The following is a 13,086-nucleotide window of genomic DNA, read 5'->3' on the forward strand; positions in this document are numbered from 1 at the left end:
ATGTGGACATTGATTAACATATTAGAGGAAGGAAACAGCTAATAAATACGGATTCATGGAAGAGGAATGTACGAAAACGCGAGAACAGCCTGTCAGGAATACACCAACACTAAGCCAGCAAATGTATTCGTGCCCGTTGAATGTTATTTTCATGGGATGCACAAATGACTTGGTTATGTAATAATGTAAAAACTGCAGGGCCCAAACAATGTAAGAAGAAACATTCTAATCAGGCACCTAGCCACAAAAGTGTGACGGGACAGTTCATATGAGACAAAAGTTTGTAAAGATTTCTGTGTGGGTGTGATCCAAGTAAGCTATAACACTGATTATGCACTATGAATTTAAAAGAAGAAGAAGAAGAAGAAGAAGAAGTAGTAGTCTCTGGAATTCCTGAAAATGACAAAAGTGGATGGAAACCACCTTCAAACAAGTTCTCCAAGGAGAAATTGACAGCGATCAGAGAGCCTTCCTAAATACAGGCGCAACTGTGGGGAAAGGAAGTCTTCATGTCAATACTCTTCTACCATTCAGTACTCCAGAGTGGTCCAATAATATGTATGAACTACTCAAAGATAATGCGAGTCAGGAAAAGCCCATTCTAAAAACGCACATCAACAAAAAGTATTCACAACATTCAATTTGTACTTTAATGTGCCTAAAACAAATACATGCAAAACTTGCGGTAAGTCTCAAGTAGCACTAAAAGCAGAGGAAGACCTGGAAATGTGCTTAGTTTTAAGAACCTAGAAAGATTATCATATCAAACTGGCAACTAAAGTGCAAGCTATTTTGAACAACTAATGCTTAAGTTAAAGATGATAAATCTTTAACAGCTACAACCTTTAACTTTGAGCGCCCACACCCCATTCAGTACTTAAATACGAGGTGGTCTATTATCAGGGTGTATACGTGGACGAGGAAAAAAAAAATTCCCGGATTTTTCCCGGTTAAAAATACACTTTCTCCCAGATGAAAATACACTTTTTCCGTGTTAAGTAACAGTATACTTTTTCTCACAACTGTAAAATTTATGAATCCTTTCAATGGTTGTGGTTTTATCCTCCGGTGTAGAATTTCCCGGCACTTTAGAAAATGAAACTCAAGGGAAAAAACACATTTTGGAAAGATGTCTGAAGTGCAGCAACAAGTACACTGTATATTTTCGTATTACGAAAGTATAAATGCGAATTCCACCAAACACCGCATGTTACTTTCCGAAGGATTGAAATCAAGATTGGGATGCGCTTCTTTAGGCCAGTCGTCAAGTGATCTCGCCAGCCAACGACAGTGGGTATTCAGAGCATAGGACATGTGATGTAGTCAGCCAATAAGATCACTGTTAAGTAGCGCGAACACACAAACAGGAAAAGGTAACGGTTTAAATTAATATATATGTCTGTGTCTGTGCGGATGGATGTGTGCGTGTGCACGAGTGTATACCTGTCCTTTTTTCCCCCCTAAGGTAAGTTTTTCCACTCCCGGTATTGGAATGACTCCTTACCCTCTCCCTTAAAACCCACATCCTTTCGTCTTTCCCTCTTTCCTAATGAAGCAACCGTTGGTGTGTCTATCAACCTGCCAGCGCTTTCGTTTGGTAAGTCACATCATCTTTGTTTTTAGATATATTTTTCCCACGTGGAATGTTTCTATTATATATTTTTGCTACAAGAAAAGAAACGCTTTTACGTATAATATTGGTCTCTCAGATTAATAAGCTGCAAGAGAAGCTAAGCTTTCACACACAATGTTGATCTTTTTTGCACTTGTTACACTTTAAGATGAATCTCACAAATGTGCCAGTAAAATTTTTAACATCGACATAAATGTCTGATCTTCTGGGCTCGAAAATAATCTAAATGGTCGTCCTCAAAGACTTGATTTTTGAATGAGAGTCAAACGCTCTGATTGAAGAAATTCATTGGACATTTGCGCACAGAGTTCATCTAGGGTAAAAGGAAACTTACTTTTAAAGTAACGCTTTCCAAACAACCATTCGGGCTAATTTCCTGTGACTTGTTAGAAATAGATTCGTTTCAGCAGTTGCCAGAGAGCGCCAGATAACAGGCGTCGCCGCGATTGTGCAGCTACGATGACGCAAGAAACATGTACGTTCGTATGTGTAAAACATTAAAAGATCTTACATTATGTCATAAAAGATCTTACATTATGTCATAAAAGAAATAAAACATTAGAGGATACTCCAAGCGCATGGGAATTTTGTGAACTATACTAACATGTATCAAAATGGTTCAAATGGCTCTGAGCACTATGGGACTTAACTTCTAAGGTCATCAGTCCCCTAGAACTTAGAACTACTTAAACCTAACGAACCTACGGACATCACACACATCCATGCCCGAGGCAGGATTCGAACCTGCGACCGCAGCGATCACGCGATTCCAGACTGTAGTGCCTAGAAGCGCTCGGCCACCCCGGCGGGCAATATGCATCATTCGGCTTAAAGTGCACATTCATGTGTATTCATGTGTATTCATACGTAAATTTTATCAATATAATGGAAGGAAACATTCCACGTGGGAAAAATTATATATAAAAACAAAGATGAGGTGACTTACCGAACAAATGCGCTGGCAGGTCGATAGACACACAAACAAACACAAACATACACACAAAATTCAAGCTTTCGCAACAAACTGTTGCCTCATCAAGAAAGAGGGAAGGGGGTGGGAAGACGAAAGGAAGTGGGTTTTAAGGGAGAGGGTAAGGAGTCATTCCAATCCCGGGAGCGGACAAACTTACCTTAGGGGGAAAAAAGGACAGGTATACACTCGCACACACGCACATATCCATCCACACATACAGACACAAGCAGACATATTTTGTTTGTGTGTATCGACCTGCCAGCGCTTTTGTTCGGTAAGTCACCTCATCTTTGTTTTTACATGTGTAAATTTTGTTTGAGTACCAGTACTGTATTATGTCATGTTTGGTTCTTTATCAAGGCATAATGCCATACGTGCTAGAAGATGTAAACGTGAACTTGAAATGCAGCGCACAGTTGGAACTAGCCAATAATGTGGAACTAAACACTTAGTTTCAAATAAATTGACTGCATCAGCAGAAAAGATTAATGAAAGTCAAATTTCTTTAACAAACCGACAAAAATAACTTCAATGTTCTGCAAGGCGATTAACACGACTATCAGAAAGGTGGAAATAAAATCTGAAACTGATTACATATTTTGGCCTTCCGTAATTATGTGAATGTATTTTTATTCACTTGATAGCTCCCAGCCACAGAAATCCGTTTTGTTTTCATTTGACGTGAGAGCAATAAACAAGGTGGAAACAGCAAAATCACTTAACGTAAACCGGGTCACGTGGAGACTACCACCTCCCCACTACAACTCAACCTGCTCTGTGCATCAGATCCGGATCTACGATATTTCTGTACTGGGGCAATATTAGATAGTGATGCTCCCCCTCCCTTGAGCGTTTGTGGTAGGACGCCAAAAATTAAAAAAACCGACATTTCAAAAATATCTTCATTTTGTAGCGCACATCTTTCTGAAGAGTCTGATACATAAAACATGTATGTTCGAGGAAACGTAACATGTTATTTGGCCTTAAGTGTGACAAAGTGCAGCGCCACGCCTCTTCACACAACATTCTTCAATCGTATGTCTCTGATTTCGCTCCGTGGAATTCAGAAACATAATATTTCGTAATGGGTGCCATCAAACTATATTCACACCAGTGGAAATTAAAATGTCCTGTGGTCGGGGTCAAGGTGGTTGGTAGAGGTAGCACCTTTGCTTGGGGTTGACTCAGTACTGGTCCTCACCACCCCAGGGATGAGCTGAGGAGGTATGCAAGACCTTTGCCTCTGAGGAAGCTACGTCCAAGACCGTCCGTGCGTGGTGAAGAGCCACATCCTACACGAGGTGACCCTGTTAACGCAGAACACGGCGGATCTATAGGAGAAAACCTTGAAAAAAATCTCACATTCCAAATCCTCAATGCGTCTGTACTCGAGTCGAGCGGCAGCGAGGTCAGCGTCTGTCCATCTAGTAGGTGCGGCTGTATTATATGCTCCAGGAACTGACAATCCCTGGTTCTAAACACCCAGTGGAAACACTGGACCAAAACTTACAAGCTATCATGATTCGTGAGAGTAATGACAGAATTACCCCAGGTGGTAACCAATCCACTCGTCGACAGACGACAACTGGGTTTTCGGATTCTGGGGAACCCGGGCCATCACGATCAGAGTTCTCAAGCAAACTTCGTCCCAAGGTTCCCATGTACATTGGTACCTTTAACATTCAGACCCTAATTCAACCTGGAAAATTACACAACTTAGTAACAGAGCTAGACCAACAAAAAATTAAGATCTTAGCGTTACAAGAAACTAGATTCACGGATGAAAATACAATAGACTATGGAAACTATCGCATCTTCAAGAGCAAGACTGACAAACGAATTGCCAATGGTACGCCACTCCTGGGCATGGCATTTGCGGTGCACAGAAATATATTAGGCTCAATTAGAGAGGTCTCTTCCATTAATAATCGCCTCATGACCATGCGTATCCAGTGTGCCAACAAGAAATACACATTGATAAATGTTCATGCACCCACAAACATAGACAACAAAAAACGCCAACTACAAACTGAAAAATTCTGGACTAAACTTGAAGATGTCATGGCCAAAATTCCCCGGGATGATATCAAAATCTTAATGGGAGATTTCAATGCACAAATTGGCAGAGAGAAAGAACACCAAAAAACTGTAGGAAAATATCCAGCACACAAATTCACCAACAGAAACGGACTGAGATTTATTGAACTATGCCAACAAAATAATCTAAAAATAATGTCTACATCTTTGAGAAAAAAACCTAGAAAACAAAAGACCTAGAGGTCCCCCATACAAGAGATCGGCGAATATCAGATTGACCACATTGCCATCTCCTATTTCGTACAGAAAGAGATCCATGATGCCCAAGTCCGCAGAGGGGCGAACATTGACTCAGACCACTACTTAACACGCATTAAAGTGAAATTCACCCCAAAAAAATTCTATCCGAAGAAAACACACATGATGAAATTTGACACACGAACAATCAAAGAAACCAATCTGAAGGAGGAGTGGGAAAAGGAACCAGCTGACTCTTGGGAAAAATTTCGAACAAAAATTACAAAGAAGGCAAAAGAACTGATCCCATTGAAAAAGAACACAAAACACCCCTGGTGGGACTCTGGATGTAAAAAAGCGCTGGAAGAAAGAAAGAAAGAAAGCCTTTCTGAAGTATAACAGTAAAAAATCCCCAGAAAATCTAGATCACTTCCACAACACCAGAAGACAAGTGGCAAAAACAATCAGACAAGTCAAGAGGAAGTACCTCAAGGAACAGTGTGAGTCTATTGAAGAAAATTTCCGTAACTATAATGTACGAGACTTCTATAAGACCTTTGCTGGGAGAATCAATGGATACGCCTCACGAAATCTATGTTTCAGAAAACCAGATGGAAAACTAGCGCTCACAAATCGGGAAAATTGTGAGGAGCTGGCAAGATACTTTTCCGGACTCCTCAATTGCCCTGAACCTTCTTCAAGATTCCCTCAAGAAACTGCTATCTACACAAATCCAGAATCCCCACCACCTACACTAGAGGAGATCCAAAGACATATTCATAGACTGAAAAACAACAAGGCATCAGGAGAAGATGCAGAACTACTTAAAAATCTTGGACCAAATTCCCTCAAATAACTCACTCAAATCATCACAGACATTTGGCAGACAGAAAAACTACCAGAAGATTGGAAATGCGCCCTAATTCATCCACTGCATAAAAAGGGAGACATGGCAGATATAAACAACTATCGAGGAATCTCCCTTCTCCAAGTCACTTATAAAATCCTCTCAGCTCGTCTTCTTCAACGAACCCAAGAACAACTCGAACACAGTATTGGCGAATACCAAGCCGGCTTTCGCCCTCACCGACCCTGTGCAGAACAAATTTTCAATTTGAAGACAACACTAAAATACAAAGCAGTCAGAAACAGTCCGATCATTTGTTCCTTTGTTGATTTCGCAAAGGCTTATGATTCAATCGATAGGCAATCTCTTTATTATCCTTGAGGAGCTAGGATTCGATCCGAAAACCCTAAACCTTATCAAAGAAATGCTCACAAACACAACTTCTAAGATAAAATTCCTGGGTGAAATATCAGAGCCCTTCCTGATCAAAACCGGCGTCAGACAAGGTGACGGCTTGTCTCCACTCCTCTTCAACCTTGTCTTAGAGAAAGTCATCCGAGAATGGGAAAAAGAACTGAAGAATCAAAATTACTGGAAGCCTATACAACTAGGAAGATCTAAAGATGGTATTAAAATTTCATGCTTGGCATTTGCAGATGACGTGGCCATGCTAGCAGAAAACAAGACCACAGCAATTAAACAGATAGACATTCTCAAAGAATGCGCCGAAAAAGTTGGGGTACAAATTTCCTTCCAAAAAACCAAATTCATCTGCTCAAAATTTGAAACTCAAAAACTGACTACAAAATATGGACAAATTGAGAGAGTTCCATTCTTTAAATACTTAGGCGAGGTCCTAGAACCCACAGGGGGAGAGAAAACTGCACAAAAAGTTCGACTGCAAAAACTGAAAAGAGCATACTGGAAAACCCACAACATCTACAATAAAAAGCGTCTCTCCATTCACTCAAAAATACGACACTACAATACAGTCATCAAGCCCGAAGCACTATATGCCAGCGAAACACACACACTTCATAGAAAAGGCGACCTGGAAGGCATCCTGAAAGAGGAACGCAAAATTACCAGAAAGATTCTTGGCCCAAAAAGAACGGAAGATGGATACAGGTTACAGTCTCGGAAAACTACAGAAAAATTATCTAACCTCGCCGCAGACATCAGGAAAAGAAGACTAAAATTTTACAGTCATATCCACAGGCTCCCAACACCCAGACTCTCCCACAAAATTTTAATATACATTGAAAAATTGAAAACCATACCCTGGATACAAGAAACCAAAACAGATCTAGCAAATGCACAAATAAATTCTTCAGAAGTTATAAACAGAAATGTATACAGGCAAAAAATCAATAGTTGGAAAGTACAACCCGAGAATGAAGTTTGAAAGAGACGGGGGACAAAATGGACAGAGGAAAGAAAAAGAATTCATGGGGAAAGAATGAGAGAAGTTTGGAGAATTAAAAAATTGAATCGGAAAAGCTTTGCGTGATCCGTATGGGTCCAATCGCACATAATAATAATAATAATAATAATAATAATGTCCTGTGGTCCCTCTCCTGCTCCCAGTCAGCCAGTTTGACATCCTGCCCCTATTTTACAAAATCTCGCAATTAATACTGGATGGGGTTATTTGTAACCGGCAGAAAAGAACTCTTCAGAAAATTTGCAGTCTTTACTGCCTATTAGCTAATAAATTGCTGTTTTGTTTGATATAAAATTAAATAAAGGATACATAAAACTACTAAAGACAAGAGACAAGCAAGACAGTACGCATTTCTTAAATCCTTAAGCTCTGCCTTTTTTTCTCTGTAATATTGCCACTGCTTTATATAGCGTAATTTCCTTTCTGGGAAAGGAAATATTACCTCATCAAATTTAGTCAACGTTTTGCTACATGAAGAAATGAAATGTCGTCGTCTAATATTAGAAAAGCTGTTAATACAAATTGTACCCAAGACTGGTGTGGTTTCTCGATCTGATTACGTGTATTTTGTCACTGCTAGATAAGACGAAACAGGCCTGTCTAATATTGCAGCAATTGTTACACACAGCAAATAAACGAGACTGTTTTAGCACAAAGGGTCATTTTTATAACAAGACAGAATAAAATTCACGAAGTATGAATATCAAATGCCTATTAGGCCTAGTGCAAGAAAAAGTTTTATGTTAGGAAATAGTTTCACATTACATTCATACTCTCTCGCTTCTGAAGCACGAGATCGAAAAGTTGCAGTACGAAATTTTTATATAATTTTGGAATCTTCATATTCTTCTGTAATTTGTGAGTGCCCCCGTTTCTTCTCCTTCCTCGTTCTAACAGACAATCTTATCATCACTAATCTTGTAACTGTTCCTGCCAGTGTCAAAACTTATTCTTTGGTTCACTTCAATAACCCTGCCACTTTAGTTCTTCCGCGTTTATTCTCCGGTTAGGCGTTATTACGTGTTCGTACAACGTGGTTTCCGCGCTACTCCCAGAATAGAACTTTTGTGGCTGTTTGCCGGGGACTGTATAACTGGCCCTTAGTGGTGTAGCAGTCTGATCAAAAATTTTCCATCCAAATTTCATTTTCTCGGATACACGGAGGAGACAATATGCAATCTTTGCTGCCTGTTATTCCTGTTAGTTGTTTATTTCAACTCTGGTAGTCTGGATCTATGGAATTCGCTTGTAGTTATGACAATGCTGACCATTTGCAAACCCAGTCAACCAAATAAACAGCGATTGGCATTCACCCGTTCGGCTTTATTTTGCTCAGCTCATATAGACCCGTCCCCTTTTTTCTGCAGGAAAGTTTATTTCTAGATGTGATGGGGATTCCACTGCGGAGACATCATCACATACACTATGCATGCATTCAAAAATCAACAAATGATTCATTGAGAAATCAACTTAGAATTTGTTCTAAAATGTTCAAAAACCAGCAGGGATGCGTTCAAAATCGCATGAGTAATCAATAGACCAATGTGCACTGGACGCTAAGCACTTTGTGAAACTAGGTCTTTTTCCTCAATAATATGAATTTGGCATCCTTCCTCCCCCCCCCCCGAAACTGCCACCCAGGGCAGTACCCAGGTTTGCTCCCGCCCCCTAGTTCAAGGCCTGTTGCACATACATGAATCTGGCAACTTAGGCGCACCAGTAAAATTTTTCCTGATATCATCTGGCTGCTTCCTGCTATTGCTTATATAGCTAACTGCCACACTTCTGTAGCCAGAAGTGGGAGAAGGTACTACTCATACATGACAACTGCACATACGCATAAGCTCGCTCGCAACCACTCAAAGGAATCTAATGTAAAAAGTTGTGATGTCACACTCATCGGAGGCAATTTGTTGTTGTGAAACATAGTCTTCCGTGCTGTTGGCAGACACTTATATGAGCATTGCGTTTTTTTGCTGTATATGGCGCATTTCCTTTGCAACTTAAGTTTTATTTTCTTTTTTTCTCTTGTTCATTTTTTATTGCTGCAGTAGCAAGATACAGTAGTAGTCTGTTAGAGTATTGGTTCTTACCAGTCAAAGTTACAAAAATTTAACTGAACACTAAAACAATGAAAAATTCTCGGAATTCTAAAAAAATTCCTGGGTTTTTCCCGGATCTCCCAGTTGTCCCGGGTCGTATACACCCTGATTGTCTAAGGCGATTTCAAATGTTCTATTTTGGAATACATTCCTACCTAAAAGATGGAGAAAATAAAAGATGGAGAAAAATAGTTATGAACATGTGGCCTGAAGGGGTTCTCAGGAAGTGATAACTTCACTCCAGCACTACACAGAAGATACTACACCCAATACTATCAAAACCCTGTGCCTTTTAAGTGAGTGCTGCTCTGGACAGAATACAAATTGTATCATGTCGCATTTCATAGTGTTTCTGGTCAACAAATAGTCCCACCTCAAAAACATTGTTATGCACTACCTTGTGAGCAGCCATACATACTTACCAAATTACATGGATTTTTCTTTTTTAAGTCAAGAGCAAAAGGAAAAAGATAGACATCTTCACACCACAGGAGTGGCTGCACTTCCTGTGTGGCTGCCCGAAGCATAAACCTTTCAATAATGCGTGACATGACTGCCAAGTTTCTGGGTTTTGAAAGCCTATCAGATTACCACACAGACTACCAACTGTTTTCAGAGAGGGCGCAAAGATATCTCAAATGTGAAAAATAAGTCTTCAAGGGCTCAAACCTTATGCATTACAATTATGGCTATAGAGAAAAGTATAAAGAGATTGACTTCAAACCTAGTGAAACAGACTTGCAGGCATTTCTGCTAAGCCTCTCAAATTACTTACCTGCACAGACTAGGACAGCAAAGCCAATACCACACAAAAAGATGCAAGACAAAGAAATTCATAAATTTGTTCCACCATTTCATCATCTGTTCTACCAATCACTTCCACATGTGCTCATGAGATGATGAGGCCTAGGATGATGAAAATGTGTTACCCTCCAGATGTGAAGATGATCAACTTAGATTACCTCCTCTGATCATTATTTCGACGTGATAACAGTAATTTCATTATTTGTTTGTATCAAAGTAATCCAAGTGATTTGTTTAATGCAGAAACCAAAATATTGTGTGTCTTTCAATAAGAAGATTCCAATAAAACTTTATTTATTGGAACGCATTAGTCAACATTTTAGCAAACATTAAACCATAAAAAAATGACCCATTTCCTTAAAACTAACACTAGTCTTCTCGAAATGACAAGAATGCCACATGGATCAGTATGATTCTACTGTCGCCAATTGAGAACGGCTACACACTGTTTGCCATACAAACAGCTGCACCTAGACTGACAAGGCAGACTGCGATCATTGCTGGCAGGCAGGTAGATGGTACCACACATGAAAAATGAGAACACTTAAATTTGAAGAATCAAAATTTGTTGCACTACACACCCACAAAACATACATGTTACTATGTCATCACACCTCCATGGTTGTAAATACAAGCGTCCAGTTGCCACATCAAGTAATTGTACAGGTCTTGAATGTAAGTCCTGTGACACTTCATCCCATGCTGCTTGCACCTGAGTGCACAGTTACCACAGATAGGTGGGTGAGGTAGTAGAAATCCTGACAACACACTCCATGGTACACCTCTAATTCCCAATCACGGAGAGATCAGGCGATGTAGCTGGCCATAGAGTATCCACAGCTTCTGGCATGCTCAGGAAATGGTAGCAGTACGAGGACAAGCATTGACCTGTTGAAATAGGGCATAGGTGTGGTCATTTACGAATGGCAGTGGCATTTGTTGCAGGACTTCCTTCATGTACCACATGGTAGTCACAGAGCCCATTAGGGACACTAGTGATGAATGAGCACCATAATATACCACTATCCATACCAAACTGATGGGATGTGGTATGGAAGACCACACAACGGCTCTTCATGCTCTCCAACTTGTGGTCAACACCTCCAATGCAGACACAGGACTCATCACTGAAGATGACACATTGCCAATTTGCAGGATCCTCCTATGTCCATCATTCCCAACACCAGGGGCGTTGGGCATAAGGCTGTGGGGAAGGGGGGTGAGGACAAGAGCGCCGAGCTTCATATTGGTCCATATGCACCTACCCCTGCATCATTCAACCACCTGATAATGATACCTGCACTTACCGGATGTTGCAGAGAAGACAGGTCAGCCCACTGACCTGTTCCAACATTGTCATTACATCTGTCAGTGCTCTGTGGACAATCCATTGGTCCTCCCTCCTTGTACTGTGCGATGTCTACATCCTGCATGTCATTCAGGCATGCCTTCTTGGACTCACTGCCACTGACAATGAGCAGTGGTCTCATCTAGATGGGCAATCTGCTGTCTAACAGTCGCCTTGGCATTGTGCACCTTCAGAACATTACGTAGTGACATTACACCTGCTGTACTGGCTAATGTGGCCACTTATGACCTCTTTATATGAACCGATAGGCATTACTTCATCGTCTTTCCCACACTCGCTGTGTGTGCAGCTGACCATGAAAAAGTAATCATCAGCATAGCTTACTGAGTGCAACATATCCATCCAGTCTGCAGTGGGTTGACTGGAGCCTTCTGGGTGCAATACAATGATCAGTGTATTTAGAATTGTGTTAATAGCCAGTTTGTCTTTTGTTGTTATCCTTTACGTACTTCTGAGAATTTTGTATGCACATTTAACAACATAATTATGCTCTTCCAATATTAAGGTTGTTTTCCCATATTCGGTCATTCATAACTCAGACGTTTGAAAAAACGTTGAAAAATTTATTTGCAATTCTCTTAATCTTAACATTCCATTTCAAAAAAAAAGATTCATTTTCAAAGTACTTCAAAGCATTCTTGTAATGCTGTTACACATAATTTATGAACAAAAATATTATTCTTACACATGACACTAAGATATTTTCCAACATTCACAGCACATGGAGAACAGACCTCTGAAGCAGTGCCCCTAAGGACTAGAGAAATACATTTGAGACTTAAGAAATATTTTCAGTTTCATCACATGGGTTCACTACTCAACAAAAATACAATCCAAGTAAAAGCATGAGATTACACAGAGTTAAACAATAGGAACTATATAAATACAGAGCAATGCAATTAAACAAATTAACAGTTGAAACTAACCATGTAAGACATCCTATACATATACTTTGCATTTCTTTTGTCAAAGAGGTTACAGACAGTTTCACATTTCTGAAACAAAAATAAGTTTTCTTTAACATAAACTTTTGAAATATATATAATTAACAACAACTATTATTCCAGTTCCATGAGTAAATATTTGCCAGCCTCAAGGAACAGAGGCAATTTTAACAATTAGTGCTGGAGTCAGCCCACTACAGGAATATGCCTGTAGCAATGCTGTACAAAACTGCCATCCAGCAAACATTCAACACAAATATTGGTTTGATTTCCTTTGTCAATTTACTGTCACAGACTTTACACAAACAGTTTGGTTTCATCTTCACTTGATGATATATTTTGACTGCTATGCAGCATACATAGCATACCAAAAAAACAGTAGGAATGGAAATATGGAATGTTTTTTGGTTGAACACTGATCCAATTTGTTCATGCTATTGCCTTAGCTTCAGGCATAAATGCTTCCCAATATTTAATCAGCTGAAAATGTAAAATGACATGACATTAGCAGTTTTTTAAATATCCATCTGCTAATAAATTTTAAAATTTTTCTAATCAAACATCACTGGATTTTCACAACCAAACTTCCTTTCACAACTAAGTCAAAAAATGCAGTCCCTAACTTCTTTACATTTGTCTACTGTTCGAAAGGATTTATACCAAGACATTATTGCTACACGTGGTTAGCTTTTCCAA

At 39.6% G+C, this 13,086-nt stretch overlaps 1 protein-coding gene across 1 annotated transcript in view; it reads right to left on the reverse strand.

Moving 5' to 3' along the window:
• Positions 1–11,988: 11,988 nt before the first annotated feature.
• Positions 11,989–13,086, reverse strand: part of LOC124616077 (sorting nexin-2) — a 50,788-nt gene continuing 49,690 nt past the window's right edge. The window contains exon 11 of the mRNA XM_047144322.1: positions 11,989–12,870. Coding sequence (XP_047000278.1) covers positions 12,820–12,870 — 51 coding nt within the window. The 3' untranslated portion in view covers positions 11,989–12,819. The remainder of the gene's footprint in view (positions 12,871–13,086) is intronic.

Source organism: Schistocerca americana, chromosome 5, assembly GCF_021461395.2.
Source record: "Schistocerca americana isolate TAMUIC-IGC-003095 chromosome 5, iqSchAmer2.1, whole genome shotgun sequence".
In the NCBI taxonomy this organism is placed as follows: domain Eukaryota; kingdom Metazoa; phylum Arthropoda; class Insecta; order Orthoptera; family Acrididae; genus Schistocerca; species Schistocerca americana.